Source organism: Apiospora aurea (assembly GCF_038362705.1).
Source record: "Apiospora aurea strain CBS 24483 chromosome Unknown utg000008l_segment0_segment0, whole genome shotgun sequence".
Lineage (NCBI taxonomy): Eukaryota > Fungi > Ascomycota > Sordariomycetes > Amphisphaeriales > Apiosporaceae > Apiospora > Apiospora aurea.
The window spans coordinates 1,592,444-1,613,983 of NW_027117395.1; the positions used below are offsets into that span (position 1 = coordinate 1,592,444).

The 21,540-nt window shown below is 53.7% G+C and overlaps 7 protein-coding genes across 7 annotated transcripts; 3 read left to right on the forward strand and 4 right to left on the reverse strand.

The window, feature by feature from the left end:
- Window positions 1-750: 750 nt before the first annotated feature.
- Window positions 751-1,959, reverse strand: PG986_011961 (F-actin-capping protein subunit alpha; the record flags this gene model as incomplete). Its single annotated transcript, XM_066848183.1, has 6 exons — window positions 751-1,099; window positions 1,160-1,336; window positions 1,383-1,435; window positions 1,512-1,717; window positions 1,793-1,811; window positions 1,894-1,959. Coding segments are annotated over 6 exons (870 nt in total), but the record flags the coding sequence as incomplete, so codon positions are not given.
- Window positions 1,960-2,536: 577 nt separating this feature from the next.
- On the reverse strand, window positions 2,537-3,932 carry PG986_011962 (uncharacterized protein; the record flags this gene model as incomplete). Its single annotated transcript, XM_066848184.1, has 2 exons — window positions 2,537-3,716; window positions 3,790-3,932. 2 exons carry the CDS (start codon window positions 3,930-3,932, stop codon window positions 2,537-2,539), a joined length of 1,323 nt encoding a protein of 440 aa, XP_066694880.1.
- Window positions 3,933-4,696: 764 nt separating this feature from the next.
- On the forward strand, window positions 4,697-7,186 carry PG986_011963 (uncharacterized protein; the record flags this gene model as incomplete). The annotated part of the gene is made up of 2 exons (XM_066848185.1): window positions 4,697-4,778; window positions 4,845-7,186. 2 exons carry the CDS (start codon window positions 4,697-4,699, stop codon window positions 7,184-7,186), a joined length of 2,424 nt encoding a protein of 807 aa, XP_066694881.1.
- Window positions 7,187-7,685: 499 nt separating this feature from the next.
- PG986_011964 (uncharacterized protein) lies at window positions 7,686-9,342 on the reverse strand (the record flags this gene model as incomplete). The annotated part of the gene is made up of 2 exons (XM_066848186.1): window positions 7,686-9,210; window positions 9,266-9,342. 2 exons carry the CDS (start codon window positions 9,340-9,342, stop codon window positions 7,686-7,688), a joined length of 1,602 nt encoding a protein of 533 aa, XP_066694882.1.
- A 1,086-nt stretch (window positions 9,343-10,428) lies between these two features.
- Window positions 10,429-11,983, forward strand: PG986_011965 (Protein lsb5; the record flags this gene model as incomplete). The annotated part of the gene is made up of 5 exons (XM_066848187.1): window positions 10,429-10,440; window positions 10,563-10,961; window positions 11,013-11,480; window positions 11,539-11,695; window positions 11,745-11,983. The coding sequence occupies 5 exons, from the start codon at window positions 10,429-10,431 to the stop codon at window positions 11,981-11,983; spliced, it is 1,275 nt and encodes a 424-aa protein (XP_066694883.1).
- Window positions 11,984-12,692: 709 nt separating this feature from the next.
- On the reverse strand, window positions 12,693-14,378 carry PG986_011966 (uncharacterized protein; the record flags this gene model as incomplete). The annotated part of the gene is made up of 1 exon (XM_066848188.1): window positions 12,693-14,378. The coding sequence occupies one exon, from the start codon at window positions 14,376-14,378 to the stop codon at window positions 12,693-12,695; it is 1,686 nt and encodes a 561-aa protein (XP_066694884.1).
- A 3,652-nt stretch (window positions 14,379-18,030) lies between these two features.
- PG986_011967 (glycerol kinase-like protein) lies at window positions 18,031-19,933 on the forward strand (the record flags this gene model as incomplete). Its single annotated transcript, XM_066848189.1, has 3 exons — window positions 18,031-18,338; window positions 18,395-19,389; window positions 19,461-19,933. 3 exons carry the CDS (start codon window positions 18,031-18,033, stop codon window positions 19,931-19,933), a joined length of 1,776 nt encoding a protein of 591 aa, XP_066694885.1.
- Window positions 19,934-21,540: the final 1,607 nt, after the last annotated feature.

Sequence of the window (21,540 nt, forward strand, 5' to 3'; positions counted from 1 at the left end):
GGGTCGGGAGGATGGAGGCGGGAGAGAAGCAGGCCAAGTTGTCGTTTCTTTTACTTGCCGCTTGGATTAACAGAAAATCAGATGTCGAATTGGATTGAGGACAGGGTAGACGGTACTACTGGCCCAAGGCGCTGCCGCTAATAAGACAATGTACTGCCTGCCCATTGCCGGGGTTCGCAAGAACGTTGTAGCCAATCAAAGCCGTCTTATTGGACACATTAGCAGCGGCGGCTGGTTTTATGCAAGCATAACAGTCATGGATGCGGGGAGAGGATGTTTTTGATAAAAGGAGAAATTGGTAGCTCGGGGGAGCGACAGATCCATATCTCAAGATTTGCCCAGCTGAAGGAACCTTAGATTAGCAGGTAAGATTAGGGGTCCAAATTAGGCCGGTGCATAAAGCCTCTCGCCTGGCATTGGCTTTCTCGCTGTCTTTTTATGCACACCCGACATCGGGAACGGTTTGCCCATAGTAGTAATAAAACCAGCAAGAGGTTCGTCGGCAAGGCAGCTGGAATAAATGCATAAGTCATGGGTCAGGACATCGAATATGCATGGACGTATGTCAAAGTTTTCTTCGTTGCAACATTGAAAGTTGTAACCTGCCATGAGCAGATACCGGGGTTTGCCATGTCTCAGCCGAAACTCTGAAGTAGAACAATAGCTGGGTTGCAACTACGTGATCTACATGACCTACTTGCCGCCCACCAACCGACGCTCGAAACAGCTCAACCAACACACTCTCTCCTCTTACCGTCTCGAGCTCCCGCCGCCGATGTCCTGGCCTACCCGGTAGCTGGCCACCTTGTCCCACTCAATCTTCTGTCTCGTCACCGGCAGCTGTCTCCTGAGAGCCTTGAAGGCACCTTCACTCAGGCTCGTGAAGCCCTTGTTCAATTCGTCTTGGTACTTCTTCTCGGCGTTCCCAATCTCCTTCACAATGCCTGCGCCGGTTCCGGATGAGATCGTTGTAGAGATGGGCTTGCTCGTCAGCAGTCGGACGTTTCCGTCCTCGTAGTAGTGCACATCGACCTTGAGGCTGCCTTCGAGGGCGCCGGATGAGGGGTCGAAGATGTAAAGCGATCGCCAACGTCCGTTCCTGCTCACGATGGTTAGGTCTCGTGCATTGTCGGGCGTTCTCCGGGATTGCATATCTCACCAGAAGTTGTTGGGGCTGTACTTGTTGGCCACAATGATAATGGCCACCTTGGAATCGTTCTCGGTTGGGTAGACACCGTATGCCGCATTGGGGAAGTGCTCCTTCACGTAGGGCGACAAGGTCTTGAGCGTCGATTTCCTGTCTCCAGCATTAGTGACACGTCCCAGAATATTGTGTCTGTTTAGACATCTGATGTCAATCGGGAGGAGAGGGTGATGCCCACGTTAGCTCTGCCTGTGCGCCCTCCAACACGTAGCTCTGAGCGCCGCTCGCTTTCTGCAATGGCTCAGTTAGCATTTCCAGTGGCCCATAAGATGGTAGACGTCGCAGTTCGCGGACGAAGGGTTCACACCTGTGTCGCATGGTCGTATTCGAAGCTCGAGGAGCTTTCCACATCGTAGTATCGGCCGTTGCCGAGCGAGCTGTGCGAGCTGACAATGATGGGCTGGCTGCTACCGGGGAGCCTGACAGTCGCGAACTGCTCTTCGTTGTATTTCTCAAAGGCGGGTCCGAGCTTGGAGACGAGGCCCGGATCGGCGACGGTCAAAGCCTTGATGTCTGGTGATTGAAGTGGTCAGGAGCGTGTTCGCGAGTAGGATTGAGGTCGGCCTGCGAAAAGGCATGGGAGCATACCAGCAATGACATCTGCCAGCTATTCTCGTGCGTGCATCGTCAGTATGAAGCTCGGACGGTAAAGGGGATTGGGTCGAAGGGAAGGGGGGCTTGGTCGTTACCTCTCCAGGAGGGGCGCCTTCTACGAAGGACTCGATGGTCTCTAAAGCAGACATGATCCAAATGTTCTGTCAGCTCGCCAAGAAAGTCGTGATTATTTGGTGGTGGTTTGGTTTCGATGATGCGACGTCCGAATTATTGCTGGGAGCAAGTCGGTGTTGGATTGGGACGAAGCGGAGCGCGGGGCAGCGCGAGTGGGTTGCAATTCCAAAACAGGGGGTGACAGCTCAAGCTCAAGCTCAAGCACTTACAGTAAGTAGGCAGAGTAGAGTAGCCTGCGGCCTGCACAATGAGATCGCTGCCACCTCCAGTCTTCGTTGTATTTTTTTGTTTTTTAAATCACAGCGATGCAGCCTGACTACGGTATCTGGGCCATTGGCATATGTATACTTCAATGTCTCTTTATATGATGTATGGTTCAATCGAGACAACACGTTCGTGCTTTGTCGCTCGTATGGCTTAAACCAGCAGATTTTAGCTACGAAGCCAACAATGCTGCAATACTCAGAGGGGCCGAATTCTCCTAACCCAGTCGGCTGCCTGGGAGAGGATCCCAGAACCGACCGCCCGAAAGAGATAGCAGCTTTGCAATGAACGCGGGATATCAATTATCTTCTCCATGAACCCGCCTCTATGAATACGGATTCAGTAGAGGCCCCAGAAGTCTTCTGGGTCAACAAGATGTTCTACTTGATCTCTCGGATCGGTCGTCGCGCGGTCTTCCAGCCATTCCCTGATGGCTGCTTGCGCATCGTCTGGTATTTCAAAGGCAGAGCGTTCAAACCCGACGTCTCGCAAGCCCACCCGCCTGTCCATGTTTTCTACGAATCCTCCGAACCCTCCAAAACTGTCATCCCACGCCAAGCGCTCCTTGAACTCGATCTTCTCGAGGCTCCGGCGCACGAGCGCGGCCAGCTCGTGTGCCTGTGTCCGGAAGTGGTTGCTGACGGGGATCCTCTTCAGTCTCCCGGAACCTCCCCGATGGGGGTACACAGGCGTTGGTGCCGTGCTATGCAGTATCAGGCATTCAGGAATCTTTAGGGTCGACTTCCTTGGTGGGAATACCAGAGGCCACCGCCGTAGAGGCCTGTCAGGGTTTTCTTCCATCATGCCGGCTATCATCTCATCGACCGCATCTACGGTCCCATCAAGAGACCGTGGTGGAGAGGATGCTCTGGTCGCCGCAGAAGAATGGAAATCCGGCGGCACAAGAAGCCCTGGCGTGTGGAAGAAAAGACAGGGGCTAACAAAGGGGTCAAAAAGATCAGAAGGGTTAGCAAACAGAGTCTCGGTTTGGTGCTTCATTTCCTGGAAGAGGGGATCCGCTGGTTGGCCAAGAATGTCTTCCAAGATATTGTATGATCGGTTTTTGGGCAGTTGATGGATCGGGTGATCGGGTAGAAACATGGTCCAGTTATAGATGCCGTTATAAGCAGCGAAGCCACGGATGGTTGTCCTCTGGTGAGGATGATTCTCGGTCAAAGCCAATGACGTAGCCAACGAGGCACCCAGATAGGAGCCGAAGACGTAAACATCTCGTCGAGGGGAAGTCAGGGGCGTGAGGTTCTCGAGGATCCAGCTGTAGCCGCGCAGAGTATCGTGTATTGGCATGGGCCACCCGAGATGCGACGATGGACCGCTTTCCTCATCAGCCTCATAGCCCGAAACAGGGCCAACGCCGGCCCAGCGATAGTTGATGACAGCTGTAAGGTATTTCTTGCAAAATGCGGGCACCTGATTCAGATGTCCCGAGTGGCCGTCCCCAAAGGGTGGCAGGTATATCATGAGTGGGTCTGACGAAGTCACCTTTGCCAAATTATGCAGGCTTTCCCAGGAAAATCAACATCAATCTCTCGATCTGAACAAAGTCTTCCTCTCCGGGATGCTTTGGGACTTACTCGACGTGTATGCTGCCTGAAGAGCCACATTTTACTCTGACTCGCTCAATGTTATTTGGCGCTGGGGTTACCGTGCTTAGGCCGCGGCGCGTCTGGCAAACGGCTCGGCCGAGGATCCCCTGAACCTGAAGCCATCTTCGCATGCTCGTTCAGAGAGAAGATTGCTGGCCGACAGCAATCATGGCCGGTGATAGTTCGTAGGCAGTCAGACACTGTAAAATAGCCTCGACTGGTGAAGAGCCACAGCGTACCGGTTTAGATATGGATGTCACGCGTCGCGCGGTGCATGAGAATTGCATCAATGTAAAGTAGCACTACGAAGAACCTTGGAATACTGGGAAGGCTAGCCCTGTAAGTGACTGTTTAGGCTTATCGCCTAATCTACCGGCCACTAAAGACCAGTCGGTTAGTGGGGTCCAACTGTCCACTCAGAGCCGAAGCTCCCAGCGGCTTGGGGTCATTCTCCCCAGTTGACACTCAAATGACCACATGGGACACCGCAACCAATGGCCTGTCTCATCCAGCCGTTTGGCGTTGATGTTATGGTGCTAGCGTACGTCATACCATTATTTTGGCCAACACCCATCAACCTGGTCGCCCAATCTAGACATATTAAGGGGACGTTTTCCCGCCAAGGCTTGGGGCGCTTGGCGGTAAGTAGTATACACTTTATAGATGCCTCTTGTTCAAGGCAAGCCCATATCTGATAGTATTCAGCCATCGCCACACACAGCCTCCTCCAGCAGTGGTCTAGAATCAGTACCGGACCGGCGTTCCGTCCTATAACAACAAAACCGAGGGGATGTATATCATTCGGGCTCGTTGCTGGTTAACACTACCCGCCGTCACTACTTCATCCCGAAAGGGCTAAGTATATCATCACATTGGAAGATCAACGAGGCTCAACATGAACGAAGCAGCAGAGCTCAACGACAACATCGATAGCCGGGCTCAGGCTGTCGATGGAACGAGCCATAAAGGCAAAGATGGTATCGTCGACAGGGGCCCCAACTATCTGGATCCAAGTTAAGTTGCCAAATAGACATCCCCTACAGCAGTTCTGGCTAACAGCAAGAGCAGTCGCTGGTGGTTTGCCTCTTCGGCCTTCCCCATGATCGCCGGAACCCTCGGTCCCGTGGCATCCGCCTTCAGTATCTGCTCTTTGGTGCAGTACTGGAGAAAGCATATACTGCCGGGCTCGGACGTGACAAAAGCCGTATTTGATCTCAGGGACCCCCTCTGGCTTACCGTGATCAATGCCATCCAGCTGGCCATTGCTATCATATCCAACATGTTCCTGCTGCTGAACATGGCAAAACGGGTGCGCTTCTCGGTAGCACAGCCCATCACCATCGTCGGCTGGTACATCTCCGCCATCCTCCTTGTCGCTCTTACATCCACCGCCAGCGGATCTCTGGTCGCCGAACCCGAGATCGAGTACGTCTGGTCGCAGGCCTTCTACTACGGTATCTTTGCTGCTATACTGTACTTCATAGTCGCGTCGCTGATGGTCGTTACCGTATGGGGCGCTCAGTCAGGGCACTACCGCAAAGACTTTGAGCTGTCCGTGAGCCAACGAACCTTGATGCTTCAGACGATTCTTTTCTTGGTGTATCTGCTGCTCGGCGCTCTGGTGTTCTCCAAGATCGAAGACGGCTGGGATTATCTCGATGCCGTCTACTGGGCCGACATCACACTGTTCACTGTTGGCTACGGCGACTTCTCGCCGCTGAGTACTCTTGGTCGAGCCCTGCTCATACCCTATGCGCTGGTGGGCGTAATCAGCCTTGGTTTGGTGATTGGTTCGATCCGGAGTTTGATGCTGGACCGCGGAAAGCGCCGGCTGGACGCGCGGATGCTGGAGAAGGAGAGGCGGCAGCTCCTTCGTCGTATGCGCCGTAGGGGAAAAGACGGTGTGCTCGAGCCTATTGGGGATTTCGGTCCTGGGGCCGCGAGAACGGGACCGGAAGATGCAGAAAAGTCTATGTGGACCGAGTTCGAAAGGCGGCAGAAGGAATTTGAGCTGATGAGGAAGATCCAGAACAAAGCATCCAACAGAAGGCGATGGACCGCCCTGGCCGTGTCCCTCTCCACGTGGTTAGTGCTCTGGCTGGTGGGTGCCAAAGTCTTCCAGGAGTGCGAGAGGCCGTACCAAGGATGGAGCTACTTCGACGCCTTCTACTTCTGCTTCACCGGGCTGACCACAATCGGATATGGCGACCTGACGCCCGTATCAAACTCTGGCAAGGCCTTCTTTGTCTTCTGGTCTCTACTGGCCTTGCCCACGATGACCGTGCTCATCTCTAATGCGGGAGACACTGTGGTCAAGTGGGTTAAAGATGGGACACTCAAGCTCGGAAATATTACCATCCTTCCAGGGGAGTATGGGTTTCGGATGGAGATCGATTCCTTGTTGAAGAGACTATCGTTGGATGGAGTTTTCAGGGGCGAGAGCATACAGGAACGACCGCCGGGATTTCTGGGCGCCGCTCAGCCTTCCAATTCCGATGAAGAAAATGATGAGGACGAAGACGAGAACGGAGACGAAGACCAAGATGAAGATGAGATTGAATCTGATGACAACGCTGAACATGGTGCAAGGGAGCCCACTGGAATTCTCCCACCCAAAAAGGCGCAGGAGCAGGAATCGCCGAGCACGTTAGCCTTCTCGGAACCTGCCCACGGTGGAAACCAAATCAGCACCAAAACAACCAAGTCGAAAGCCCAAAAACCTCGACCGCAAAGAAATAACACAGGAAATGAAGACGGCTTGGCGCTGGCCAGTCGCGTCGAATCCATAGCGCGAGAGGACTTCCCGTCCGAACTGCCCAAGACCCGGTCCGAATATCATCTTGTCCTCATCGACGAAATCGCACGGGTGACGAAGCACCTGCAGCACAGCCCGCCCCACAAGTACACATTCCAGAAGTGGGCATGGTACTTGCGGCTCATGGGCGAAGACGAGAGCAGCGCCGAGACGCACCAGAGGGCCAGCCGGAAGCCCAGGAAGAGGAAGAACAACAACGAGAAAGACTTCAACGGCCAAGACGACAATTCCCAACATCTGCAGACCGTCGCCGGCGACTCCCCTCCAGCGAGCCAGGGAGGTCTCTGGGTCCCAAACTCGTCGTCCAGCGAGCAGCCTCTAGCCGAATCAGGGGCGGCAGACGCGGAAGATGGCAATAAATGGAGCTGGGTCGGCCACAGGAGCCCCCTCATGGACACGCGGGAGGAGGCAGAATGGATTCTCGACCGACTCGAGCAGAGGCTTCGCGCAGAGCTGCTCGCGGTTGTCGAGGAGAAGCGAGGCCAAAGAGGTGTGCAAGAGGCCAAAGTCTACGAGCGCAGGCACGAATACCACGCAAAGAAGGGGAACAGCGTGGCCATAGGGGGGTGACTAAAACACATGGTGAGCGCAGAGGGAATATTCATGGCAAGGGGCTTGATTCTTGGCAGCGTATTTTATATTAGCTCCTCTTTATATTTTGAGACCCGGGCACACTACCAGGAGATCATATAAAGGCCACTGCCGTGTTTGGAGGCGAGAGAGCATACAACTTGGAAGTCAAATACAGGCCTTTGCAAGGGGCCTCGCATAGCTCTTGCGTATCACGACAGTTGGCATGCAGCTATTCGAGTCCCCCCTCCGTGAGGTCCCAACGCCTGCAAGTGCCACCGGGTTCTAAAACGTCATGGCGTGTAATACTAGTTCAGAGGTTAAACTGTATATTTTGACCTGGCATCATTCCGACTGATCTGCTATGTGCTGGTTGATGTTAAGCTAAAGCCACAACTCCTGAGATGATGAGAACGAGATCTGTCTCGGTGATATCTCCTCCCACAGAAGATATTTTAGGCCGTCTCAAAATTTGCTTTCAGAACCCCGAGACAAACACCTACTCGTCAGCTACTTTGCCATTGTCCTCACCAACAATCATCTTCGCATGTTGTATTTGCTCCCAGTCTGACTCTCTTATACCAAGGATGTCAAGTACCCAGCCAATCTCGGCCTTCGAGTCCCTTTTTGCTTTACACATACACCTGCATAATCTGTGCGAGGTGATCTCAGTAAATGCCTGGCTTTGTTGATCTTTCAGGGTCCCGGGTTTCCATTGGGGAAGAGTGCCGAACAGGTGAGGCTCCAGGTCCTCGAACAGGTCCTCTAGCAGAAAATATTGCTTTCTTCCGAGACCTTCACGATTGGAGTAATTCACTTTCGCATACAACTCAAACACGACTTCTTGGTGGTGATTATAGCAATGCGCAGCCTGTTCAATGAGTTCCGCAGTGCGAAAACAAGTCCGTAGCACTACTTCCGAAGAAAGCACCTGCAAAACCGACCGGTCGTGAACTTTCCCAGGAAATCGAGACCGCACAAAGGGCGCGAGCGGTTCAAGTCTGCCCTCACTTCCATCACATGGCATTTGCTGCTCATCGGTTGGGACTTCAACCTCAGCAATTGGCTCCTCTTCTTCCCGGGACCTAGCCAAGGAAGTGTTTCTGGGAATTGTCGCTGATATAGCGTACACGGCATCCCAATCAACTTCTTCATCCAAGAAGTTGCCTTCTCCTATGGCTTCATGGGCTTGCTCGGTTTCATCGCCGAGGCTGGCAGGCGGTTGAGGGGGTGAATGCTGTAGGTTTTGGTCGTACACATCTGCGGATCTCGAGTCTCTACCCCACTGGTTTAAGACACTCGATGGGGGTATGTGTGTTTCGATACATGCTTCAGTACTATCTAACAGCTGAAGCATGTCATTCTCATTCTCTGAATCAATCGGGTACTCGTCATTGGAGTCGGATAGTGATGGCCAATGCCTATCACTAGCCGAGTCGTTCTGTGCCCGGTTTGGGGTGGCTTCGTTGGGTCCGGGCATACTCGGAGGTGGCGAGCCAAGTCGGTCATGACTAAGACCATGAGTTGAGTATTGAGATCGAACACCTGGGTCTATACCTTGGCTCTCATACTCATGTTCCATGGTTGAAGTGGGCGTGTAAAGACCTGTCGTTGCAGCCTTGAACTGGAACTCATGATTGTGAAGGTCCTCGTAGCCAGGGAAAACACTGACAAGACGCATCCCCGACCACTGTTGGTCTTGATTAACAGAACCGACCTTAGCAATCTGGTAGCTTTGCGAAAGTCTCTCCCGCGGAGTGGCTGAATTGCAACGTGATGTCTTGTTCGGGCAACACTCTGGTTTAGGGGATATCGATCGCTTTCTCTGGGCATTATTGGGCGGTTCTTGAATCTGAGAAGGCACAAGATCGTTCTTGTTACCGCATGTAATTCCAGTGGCTCCAGAGGGGCTGCCGAGTCGACTTCCGCCCTGGGCAGCTAGAACCTCTTCGGTTTGCAGAAATCCATGACTGTCCAACGCTTCGCAGTAATTTCCAGCAAGTTCCTCCTTTCCTTCCTCGCCGCTGCAGATATATGTCAAACGACTCCATAAGACGACTCATGAGACAGGGGTTATACCTGAGGTCAGGCCATTGTGCACCAAAAAGCCCCAAGTAGCCTCCAGTGCCGTGATTGTCTTGCCACTGAGACGGCATATCAGCGACTTGGGTGACTCGTATTCAGAAAGCCTTGTGCTTGGAAGGGTGTGGTAAGCATCCCAGGTGAGAACCTCAAAAACGGTAGGTCGAAAATAGGCGTGGCAGGGGAGCAAACTACTTATGTAGGTAGTTTGCATGAATTGGTTTGTATCATGGAAGCATCCGACCAGACGGGGCTTTGGGTTTGCCAACTCTTGCAACTTGTCTCTGCCTCGTGCCTTCCGCAACTGCCAATATGAACCCAGCAAATCTGGAATGGAAGTAACATAAAGTTGGGAGTAAAGCGGCTCGCGCTACTGCATTTTATATGCCCACCACCTCATGTCATACAGGCAGATATGTATTGACAGCTATGATCTTCATGTATAATCACAGCCGTAGGTGGTCTTTGGCATTCCGAAATGCCACATATTGCTTTTTTCTTGATGGGATATTTCACAAACTTGTAAAATGTCTACTCATTAGCTGGAGAACGGCTATTGAGAAAATCGCCGGGGAGGGAAGGCACGACTCTGGGCTGAGACGAGCAGCATTGGCACGGGCTTAAGATTGATACATATATGCAACTAAGGTGGCTATATGAACTAAGAGGATATATGACTCCACTCGTATATCCCCCCGCAAACAGGTGGCATCATACCGACAAGCCACAAACAACCAACCAGTCTCTAACAATAGAATCAACCTATGTTTCAAGTAGGCTACCCTCTTGAGGGCGCGCTACACGGTTGATTCCTCTGTCGTTGTCTTGTTCCCGCGATACCAAGATACCGTCTCGCTACTACCTACACAACGCCCCTCACGCTGCTTGCAGGTCGCGCACTGCCCCAGCCCCTCGCTGCTTTCTTTTTTGCTTTATTTACTTACCCCGCGGTCTATCTTATCTACGTCACCCTTTCTCAACCCAGTTCCATAGACCGCCAGTCTGACGCAGGCGCACATCAGACGGCACTAGATCGGAAGAGCTCGACAGGACTTTCGTGCGTCCGAAGAGTCCGTTTTGTCCTGTTCCGAAAGACACTCTCGGCTTAGTCTGACTGCGGGCAAGGAGCTGGGTCGGCGCTTCGGAGATCGTTTGCCATTATGTTTTCCCAGGTGAGCTTGGACATTCACTCCCCTAAGCCCTAGGCATATCTCTTGATCTCATAGTGAGATTTTCAGAACACGATATGACCGTAGCGACCCAATGACTTAGCTAACCGTGATTTGGCCTGCAGAAGAAGCCTTATTCTGCCATCACTGTGACCATTGACCGGCTCACCAGCGAGCAGTTTGAGGAAGATGACCTTAGTGGTATCCCGGATCTGGTGGAGGTCATCAAGCTGCAGGCTGCTGGGCCTACCGAGGCTGCTCGCGCGCTCCGGAAGAAGTTGAAGTATGGAAATGTGCATCGACAGATCCGATCTTTGACATTGTTAGATGGCTTGATCCAAAACGCAGGTCCTCGCTTTCAAAAGACCTTTGCCGATGAGCCGTTGCTTGAGCGTTTACGTGTGTGCGGCACATCAGACTTGTCAGACGCCGAGGTCAAGAAGAAATGTTCTGAGCTTTACAGGAGTTGGGCCGCTGAGTACAAGGGCACACCAGGCTTGGAGCGCATTGCGGCGCTTTACAAGGTATGATGAAGTCTACTAATTAGAAAAGGCCCTTTTGCTTAACGTTGACAGGAACTACCTCGGCGGAAACAAGTCGTAACGCAGGACAAATCCAAAGTCATTCGCGAGACTGAACAAGATCCCTTCCGTGACTCGGAAGATGAACAGGAGCAACAATCCAAGGCGTCGCCCACCCCTCAGGCTTCGTCTTCGCAGGCCCCTGCTACTTTCCCGCAACCAGCTGCGACTGTCCAATCTTTCAGTCACGTCAAGTCCAACTCGAAGTCGGGCTCGTTTTTCTCCAGCTCTTCGTCCAAGGACAAGAAAAAGGATAAAGATAAGGCGAAACGGAAGCCGTTCAATCTCGAGGCAGAGAAGCCCGCGATAAAAGGAGCCATCGCCGACGCATCTATCGCTACAACAAACTTGAACAATGCTATGCAAAGTATCAACAGAGAGAAGGAGCGAATTTCTGACAATGCTCTTGCCGTTGAACGTTTCGAGGCCTGCAAAAAGTTGCGTAGGAAGATTTTGAGATACGTATGTTGCTTACCAGCCTGAAACTTTTTGTTACTCCTGAACTTGCTAACGACTGCAGATTCATAACGTGAATGACGAGGAGTATCTCGGCGGTCTCCTCCATGCCAACGACGAGCTTGTCACGGCACTGATGACCTTCGAGCAACTCGATCGCTCCATCGATGCAGACAGTGACTCCGAAGATGATATGGCTGAGCAGGCTCACCTTTACAGGAGTAAGTACATACCATGCGCAACAGCGTCCTGTGATACTAACAATCTTAGTGGCTACTGAGAAGGGCAAATCACCCATGTCGCCAACAAGCCCCATGAGCCCTACCTCGGAAATGGCTGGCCTAAGTTTGAGCCCAACCCAGCCACAGCGTCCCGTGCCTCCTCCTCGGCCATCGGCCTCATCAAAGCCAGCCTCTCGGCCTGTGCCTCCACCTGTCGAAAGTGACAACTCGGAGGCAGAAGATGAGGATGAGAATGATCCGTTTGCTGACCGGAATGAGGTGGAATGAAATTTCACTAGCAAGCCCGGAGAAAGAGAACCGAAGTGGTGATGGAGGAAAACGTTCTCATTTGCGTCGTCCTGCGAATATGCTTATTTCCTCAGCGTACCAGTCAAGCGAGTTCTAGCTTTATTCCTTGCACATTCAATCAAGGGGTTCCTATGATTCTCTCCCACAATGTTATTGTATCCAGCATGCTCGGTCGGGATAATGTGCTTAATTTATCAAGTTCTTTCCTTGCCTCAATCACAATGTAGAATTCGAAATGCAAGGTTGACAACCCTCTTTTTAGGTTCCTCCACTTATCCCCGCGATGGCGACAATACCGCCTTTGGTCTAATAGGTACTCTCCGCAAATGATCGATGTCTATTTGCTAACCAGGCATCACATCTAATAGAATAAATATTATGCTCAGAGTGATGAACATCATATCACGGCACTCCATATTCCCTCATGTATACAGGACAGATTGCGCGGTTATGCTATCAAGTCGCTTGAATAGCACAATATACCACATGTACCGATACCGGCGAGCTTCAGACGGCGACCTTGAAGATTTCGTACCCGTGTGGATGAAGTTGTCAAGTACGCAACAAGGTTTGCATAGGCATGTTGATTGCTACTTAAGTATAACTCTCTAATACTAGGTATAATGGCGAATAATGTACCATGGCCAATTCCCCATACCCAACAAACCCTAGTCACATTACCCGATCACTACGAGAGGACACCAATGGGGTACTGGTCCAGTATATTGGTGTTGTTAGGTGTGACGATGGGCACTTTGGTATATGACTTGGTCTCAACGGACTGGTTGGCGAATGAGGGCATCTTGCGTACCGGATACTGCTGGGTGATGTGCGCCGCGATATTCAGTAGCTTGGACTCAGTGAAAGGCAGGCCCAGGATCTCCATGCCGATGGGGACGCCGATGGGTGCGTCCTCGCTCGCGGGCGAGAACCCGATGGGGACGGTTACGACGGGCGAGCCCGTTAGGGCCGCCAGGATGCCGTTGCGACCGCTCTGCGACGGCGCGCCGAGCTTGACCACGAGGTTCTTCTGCTCCGGGTAGAGGACAGCATCGAGGCCGTCCTGGGCGAAGGAGGCGCGCAGCGCTAGGGTCAGGTTTTGGATGCCCACCTTGTTGACGGTGTAGGAGGCGTTGGCGGTGGATGAGATGAGCGCGGTGTTGACGTAGCCGTACTGGCTGGGGATCACGAGGAACTTGCCGCTCTCGTACAGCTCGTCGAGCGTGGCAGGCGCGGCCCCGTTCATGTTCGGGCTGGCGAGGTAAGCGTTCATTGCCTGGCGAAACTCGGCGGTCTGGACGTCGAGTTTTGCGAGGGCAGTCGCGTTGTAGGTTGGCTCGGTGACGTTGACGATCTCGACACCCGCGGACTTCAGAAAGCCCAGCATGGCCGACATGGCCTCGTTGACGGGTCTGGTTTCGGACGAGTCGCTGTGGTTGAAGAACCCGTCGAGGACGCCGACGCGCAACCCTGCGAGGCCACCACCGTAGAGACTGGCCGAGTAATCCGTGCAGTCGTGTGTTGACAGCCCGCCAAGAAAGGCAGCAGGAGGTCGCGACAGCGCAGTGGCGTTGTCGGCCTCGTCGTAGCCAACGCTGGCCATGACGCTTAGGGCGACGGCCAAGTCCTTGACGTTCCGGGCCATCGGCCCCACGACATCCTGGGTGTAGCTGACGGGGACGACGCCCGCGCGCGAGAGGAGCCCCCACGTGGGCCGCACGCTGACGAGGCCGTTGGCGCTGGCCGGGCTGCGCAGGCTGTTGACGGTGTCGGTCCCGGTGCCCAGGACGGCGAAGCTCGCGGCGAGGGCGGCGCCGGTCCCGCCGCTGGACCCGCCGGGTGTCCGCGTCTGGTCGTACGGGTTGAGGGTTTGGCCCCCTAGCGACGACACGGACAGGCCCTCGAGCGCGAGCTCGTGCAGGTTGGCCTTGCCGAGCACGATGGCGCCCGCGTCCTTGAAGGCCTGGACCGTGGGGGCGTCGGCGGTGGGACGGTTCTCGGCGAGGGCCAGGTTGCCGCCTGTCGTGTTCATGGGCACGGCGTCGTAGTTGTCCTTGAGCAGGATCGGGATGCAGAACATGCTCCTTCCCGTGGCGTTTCCTGCCGACAGATCGCCATCTAGATCGTCGGCGAGCGAGAGGGCGTCGGGGTTGAGACTGATGATGGCATTGATGGTCGGGTTGAAGGCCTCGATGCGGGATATGAAGCTCGAGACCACGGCGCGGCAGGTCGTCATGCCGGTAAAGAGGGCATTGTGTACGCCGTCGATCGTGGCCTCGCGGACGTCGAAGGAGTCAAGATTGGAGTAAGCCGCGGCCACGTGCCTCAGGAGGAGTGTGGCCACCAGCATGGACAGCAACGGTAATGTCATCATGATGGGGAGGATTTCGCAGCCTGGCAGTAACTTGGGCAGTGAAAAATGCACAATGATTTCAATGATGCTGCGAACAACCTCTGTTTGGAGCCAGAACCGTGATCATTTTAATGGAGGGTTTGACCGTAGGTTGTCCTCCCAGCTTATAGCAGAGATAAACAAAAGATACCGGCCACAGCATTCACATCATATGGTGAATTTACTTGTCATAATTGCTTACTCCGGAGGTGGACGACCTTATCTGACGGGGTGTCCGGCGCGGACTTCGGTTCATCAAACGCGCCATTGCCGAATGTCAGCAGTACACATCGGCCGTGGCTTCTGCGATCGGTAAATTAATTGCAGGACCCTGGGAGGGTGACAGAATACATGGTAACTCAGACACGGCCACAAGTAGCCTGAGGTGTTCTCTTGATTGCGAGTGCGCTGCTTTTCACATCGCACCTGATCGTTGTAATAGGTACAGCGTAATTTGGTGTAAGCAGCGCTTTCGCCATCAAAGGGAACCATGCAAGAAAACTGCCGAGTACATGATCGCAACAGTTCCATTTTGACACAAATGATACCTCTAGCCCGTCGGTCACAAGGAGTTGGTGAAAGGTAGGCCAGTGAGCAAGCAGGAGTAGATTCGTACGCAATCCGTCATATACTTGTCCAGGAGAGCAAAAGTCTCTATTCGCAGAATCCCCCTGCTAAAAGAGCTATGAATGACGACATTTATATTTGCCTCATGTGGCGCAACGTACTAAAAAAGCTCCGGCAACCGATCGGCATTGTAGCAGTGTCGTCGGCGCGCCTATCTGATGCGCCGGCAGCTACTGGGCGATCTTGACGGGGGCGCGAATTACGGGCCGTGCTTGGAGGCCGCCACCATGACGTCGAGGATTTCTAGAAGACGGGAATGGGTGCCTGTCCGCTGGTTGTAAGGAGAGAACACCCCACATCGCCAGCTTCAATGGTACTTGCACGCTTCGAAACGGTCTGTCGGTCTGTCGGTCTGAATTGCACATTGCTCCCCGCTGGCGGTCGCGATTGTTGGGGTTGCTCAATGTGCACGCACTTGATGTGCTGTGCCGTCCAGTCGCCTTACACCGAGCATCTTGGCCCAGCAGTAGCTGTGATGGGAAGATCGAGGAGCCTCGATACTGGACTGGTAGGGACGTTGAGCGACCGAGTCGAATTACACAACAATACTGTTTATTCCCATGTTGATTCGAGTGGCACTGTTGATTATACACAGAGTTGGCCAATGCTACCCCAATGAAGTCACTGCTTATGTGTGATCTGCGGTTGCATGGATGGCAAAAGAAGGCTGATTCTTGTCTCGAGATTGCTCTGGATTCATCGACAATCTGACATGAACATGGAGTTTTGGATTTGCCGTCACAGCCATGGAGTGACGTAGGGTCGGGTTGACGTCAAAGGAGATAACCCACGGTTATCCAGATCGAAAATCGATGCATGTCGATTGTTTGCAACCTGAGTCATCAGAGCCCTGGTCCTGGGCTGGGGCAACTTATGTACATTTAGCATCCGACTTAGCATGAAGATAGGTGGGTAGAGAGTGTTACGATAAGACTGGACAGCCAAACACATCCGCTGCGGACTGGAGAGAGGACAACTGTGTGTCAACTGGCGTTGCTGTCATATATGTGGAGCAGGCCGTCAAGAGCGAAGATGGTTCCGATCAGGCACAGAAAATTGGACCAGGCACGTCACGCCCGGGGCAGAAGCCCCGGGAGGATCAAGAGGCTGAAGGACAGGAAACACCAAGGTAGTCGAAGCGACCGAGAGTACGGCCGCGAACTGGGGAAAGGCACTCCCGTTACCCGTGGCGTGCTGTCCTGGCAGCCGGGCACTGACAAACAGACAAACAGGCACTAGACACCCCCGGTCTGGAAGAAACCGACGAGAGTTCGAAACGGAAGGAAAAGCGACCCAGAGCTTGAACGGGCAGACGCAGGTCCAAAACGGTGGCTTCGCAGCAAACGGCTGCACAGTACAGGATGGGACAGTACTGGCCCCGGCAGCCAGGGCAAAAACAAAGAACAGATAGGGCCAGAAATAGGGTGTTCCCCGAAGTGGAAAGTTCAGCGCAGGCTCGGCCAATAGTCCTCTGGGGATGTTGGTTTTTTTTCCTGCGGCCCCTGCTTTCTTTCGACTCACATGAACAATACTGTGAGATGAGGACCCCGCAATAGAACCCATCCGTGATATCAAAAGTGGACGGGGACATTCCATTGAAACCCGCGAGGTGTCTCGTGGCCCGGGTCTGGCCTGGGATTTTTCTGGGCGTTTCTTCTGCTTCAGGGGGCCCTGCTGCTTCTCCGCAATGTTCTCCAGGAGCCCAGAACAGCGGGAAAGCGCCTTGATTGGCCCGTCGCAGGGATCGTCCACCTGCTAACCGGATCACAGCGAAGGGTTATGAGGAAAATAGATTGTCAAGTCTTTTTCTTCTTCTCTGTTACACTCACCGAGATCCCGTATGTACCGTCCGTGGCCACCTCCAATCGAGGAGCCCGACCTCCACGCAGCAAGCCGTGCAAGCCGTGCCAGCCCAGAAGCCAAGCCCCCCCCAGTCTCGCAACCCCCATTGAGGTTTGGCAGTGGTCGAGTTACATCCCAACGCTGCCTCCCATCCCATCGCATTCCATCCCAACCCAACCCACGCTACCCCGCCTGCGTGCGTACATGCGTATGCGCAGTAGCAGTCTAGATTGATGTACGTACTCGCAGGCTAACCAGGAGTAGTACTCCGAGCTACGCAGCTGCCACCGGCTCAATTTTGTGGGCTGCATTGAACCAAGGTTCGCTTGGCTTCTGCCTTTGGTCGGCCTTTGCTTTGCGCTGCGCATTTTGCAATTCATTTGTCGGCGAGTACATGCTGCAGACGGGCTGGGTGGTGCAGATTCAGTAGCAGAGTCGTGGTAGAACTCGACTCGAGTCACGGGAAGCTTCACTTGGGACAGAATTTAGACGAGATTCCAAGCCCCAAGCCAAGGGGGCCAACCCTCTGCGCTTGCGCTTGGTATGCGCCAGGCTGGCAAAAATAACGATGATCTCGACGTCTTACTTGGCTCTGATATTCCTGCCTGTTGTACGCAGTACCAGGCCCCTATTATTATGTTCTCATAGCCCTCGCCTGCTTTGTAGGGGAACCACATTATTGCGCAACCAACCCGCCTGCGCTTACGCGCGCCCATCCCACGCTTGCTCTACACCCGGATCGCGATCCCCTTGTATGCGGTTGTTTCCTCCTCCACCCTCCACACTCACAGCCACCTCATCTGGCCGCCAATACCGTCCCCTCCACAGGACTCGAAACCCTGAGAACCCCAAGCTGCCCAGTCCATTGAAGCCCACCGACCCTCGGATCGTGGCCCACTTCCCTGTCTCCTCCCTACGCCCGCGGGGACACCACCCTAATTGCTGACTACAGGCCGACTTCCCACGACTACTTCAAGAGCCCAATCCTCCCCCAGAGTTCTCCGGACAATCCTCCGCCCATACTACACATTCCTCCCAACACACCACCACCACCTTCTCACACCATTCAACTCTCTTCTCCAAGGAAGACACACCCAAACACCACCCCATTTCTATGTCAGATTCTGAGTCCCCTTATCCGAAACGCGCAAGAACAAACGACCACATGCCTGGACTCATCACCGAAGACGGCGCCAATGGTGCCAATGGTGCGCCTTACACCAACAACTACACCAACGGCGCCGATACCAATGGCCACCCCAGTGACCAGCTCAACGACTACGTCGATGGCCACGCCAATGGTTATTCGAACGGTGCCAGCAATGGCTCAACACGAGAAGTGAACCACGACGACTGGTTCATTGGCAGTGTTGACCAAGGCACAACCTCGTCTCGCTTCATCATCTTCAATAGCTGGGCGGACCCGGTCGCCATGCACCAAATCGAGTTCGAGAACTTGTATCCTCAGTCAGGGTATGTCTTCTGTAATGCGACTTGTCAAACCACCGTAGCTAATCGTTTCTCTGCAGATGGCACGACCAAGCCCCCTACGAGCTCCTTGATACCGTCGAGGAATGCATCGAGAAGGCCACGGAGAAGTTTGTCGCTCTGGGCTACCTCAAATCTCAGATCAAGGCTGTCGGTATTACGAATCAGCGTGAAACGACCATCTGCTGGGACAAGAACACAGGCGAGCCCCTGTGCCAAGCTGTTGTCTGGCCTGATACCCGAACCAAGGATCTGGTGCGCGAGCTGAAGAACCGCCCTGGCGCTGAGAAGCTCACCGAACTCTGCGGTCTTCCTCTCAGTACATACCCATCCAGCGTTAAGCTGATGTGGATGATCAAGCACCATGGAGAAGTCAGCAAGGCGTATGAGGAGAACCGCTTAGCTTTTGGCACTGTTGACTCTTGGCTGATCTACAAGCTCAACGGCGGTACGGAGAGGAACATTCACGTTACGGACACCACCAACGCAAGCCGTACTATGTTCATGAACCTGCACACCCGGCAGTACGATGACCAACTGTTGAACTTCTTCGAAATCGACCCCACTAAGGTCGCTTTGCCCAAGATTGTGCCGTCTTCCTCCCCCGATGCTTATGGAAGCATCGCCAGAGGCACCCTCGCGGGTGTTAAGATTGGTGGCTGCCTGGGTGACCAGTCGAGTGCGCTGGTTGGCCAATGTGGCTTCAACGCTGGCCAGGCAAAGAACACATACGGTACTGGTTGCTTCCTGCTGTACAACGTTGGGACAAAGCCCGTAATATCCAAGTATGGCTTACTTGCTACTGTCGCATACGACTTTGGCGAGGGCAGCGAGGCCGTCTACGCTCTCGAGGGCAGTGTCGCCGTTGCTGGCTCTGGTGTCAAGTTCTTGCTTAACAACCTCGGATTTGAGCGAGACTCGCACCGTATCAGTGCTCTCGCGGAGAGCGTCGAGGACAATGGCGGTTTGGTATTTGTCACAGCTTTCAGTGGACTGTTTGCGCCATACTGGATCGACGATGCCAAGGGAACTATCTGTAAGCATTCCAACCCCCTCTTGGCCCAATAGAGGCACACAGATGAACAGGTTGACTAATATTCCATCTAGTCGGCATTACGCAACACACCAAGCGTGGTCATATTGCCCGCGCAACACTGGAGGCGACCTGCTTCCAGACGCGAGCCATTCTGGACGCTATGGAGCGCGACTCTGGCCACAAGCTTCACTCTCTGGCGGTCGACGGTGGCATGTCCAACAGCGACCTGACCATGCAGACGCAAGCGGACGTGTCTGACATCCACGTGGCCCGGCCACCCATGCGCGAAACCACGGCGCTGGGAGCCGCCATTGCGGCCGGCATGGCTGCCGATGGTTGCGGTTGGGACAGCCTTGAGGATGTGGCCGAGATGATGCGCATCAAGGACCACGTCAAGATCTTCAAGCCCGTGAACGACAAGAAGAAAGTGGCGCGCATGTACGCCAACTGGGAGCGGGCCGTGCAGATGAGCCGCGGGTGGGTTGTCCAAGAAGAGGATGATGGCCCCGAGCATGCTACTTCCATCAAGCAGTCTCAAACCTAAGTCACCAGCTGGGTATTGTCTGGGACATTTGCTTGCCTTTTTGGGTACAGTCTTTTTTTGCATTGTAGCGCGTAGCGGGAGGCTTTGGGATCGCCAGTTTAGGCCTGGCGCTTGGGAGGCGTTGATTGGTTGCATTGTCCGGGATTCAGAAAGGGGTTAATCCGCCTATAATTTTGAGCGGAAGGGAAGATATCCATCCACATCTATAGCTTTAACGATTGTGTGTACTACTATTATCAAGCAACACTTAATGATCATACCCTTACTCAACAAACCACGTTACATTATCACGTATGGCCTCTAGTAATTCAGTGATGCTTTCTTTGCCCGTTCAATCACACATTGCTTTCTGCTTCATACAAGCGCGCAAGTAATATTCCCTGTCGGGGGTGGATCCCGAGCAGGAAGACGAAGACGACGACGACGACGACGACGTTGACGACGACAGCTGTGGTTGCAGCTGCTGGACATATCACAAATCGATCTTACCCCACTACAGATGCATACAGAGTTGCAGTGAGTACGACTTCAATGGCAGTCTGGAAAGATTTTGCCCATGGGGCCAGGCTGGAAATCCCATGGGGGGTAGTGTCGGCGGTTCTCCATAAATACCCAACATGAAGGATATCTCCCCATGTGACAACGTTGGGGATGGAACCTCTTGCTCCCCACCCCTCTGCAGGTTTGTGAATCTCAGGCCAGAAAAGTAGGCATGCAAGCAACAGTGGACGGCGGTTAAACACTTAACCAGGCTGCATAGCAGGGAGTCGCATTGCCAGTTCGGGACGGCAGGATGCGAAGATGGCCAATGGAAGCGGCTTTGGTTACTAGGTGGGTAGGTAGGTAAGTAGGTAGGTAGGTAGGTTACATGTAGCATCGTCCCATCAATTGCCCATTCTCTCTCTGTAGATGCAGTGTAACTGCCCTTCCTGTTGGCTCACTTTTGTTTTTCTTCTTCGCAAGGCAGGAAGGAGTCGGCTACAGATTGGCAGCAGCGAGCGGAGTTACGAAGCTGCCTCGGATGAAGGAAGGTACGTCTGGTGTGGTCTGGTGCTACTGTACCTAACATAAACATGAAGGCTCGGCTTTAGCCGCAGAGTGTCGGAGTGTCAGTCGCAGAGTGTGTCGGCTTGCGATGAAGCTCGGACTTTTTTTTTTAGTTTCCACTGGTACTGTACGGTAGGAGAGTCCAGGACTGACTCTAGGCCTGCGGCTCGTCTCCTCCGGGGCCCGGATCCCGGACTGATCCAGTGCCTAGTGTTTTCGCGGGGAGTCTATTTCTCGTGGGAGTCTATTTCAGTCATGCTAGTTTGAAGGCGGCATTCCCTCGTCCGAAGTCGCTCTCGACAGTTCCTCTCCCGAACCTACTCAGGTTCAATCGATGTTTGGTGAGATAAGGATTGGAGCTAGCCAACCACATTGCTTTGCTGGTAGTGGTAGTGGGAGAGGCGGCGAGCGACAAGCAGGACAAATTGCTCCTTTCCCGCATCCCACCTCTTCCTTTCTCCCTCGTACGGTCCGACCTCTATCAAGTACGTGCCCGCTTGGGCAGCAGCAGCATATAAAAGCTGACGACGACCAAATCAAAAGGGCCGCTCCACTGCCGC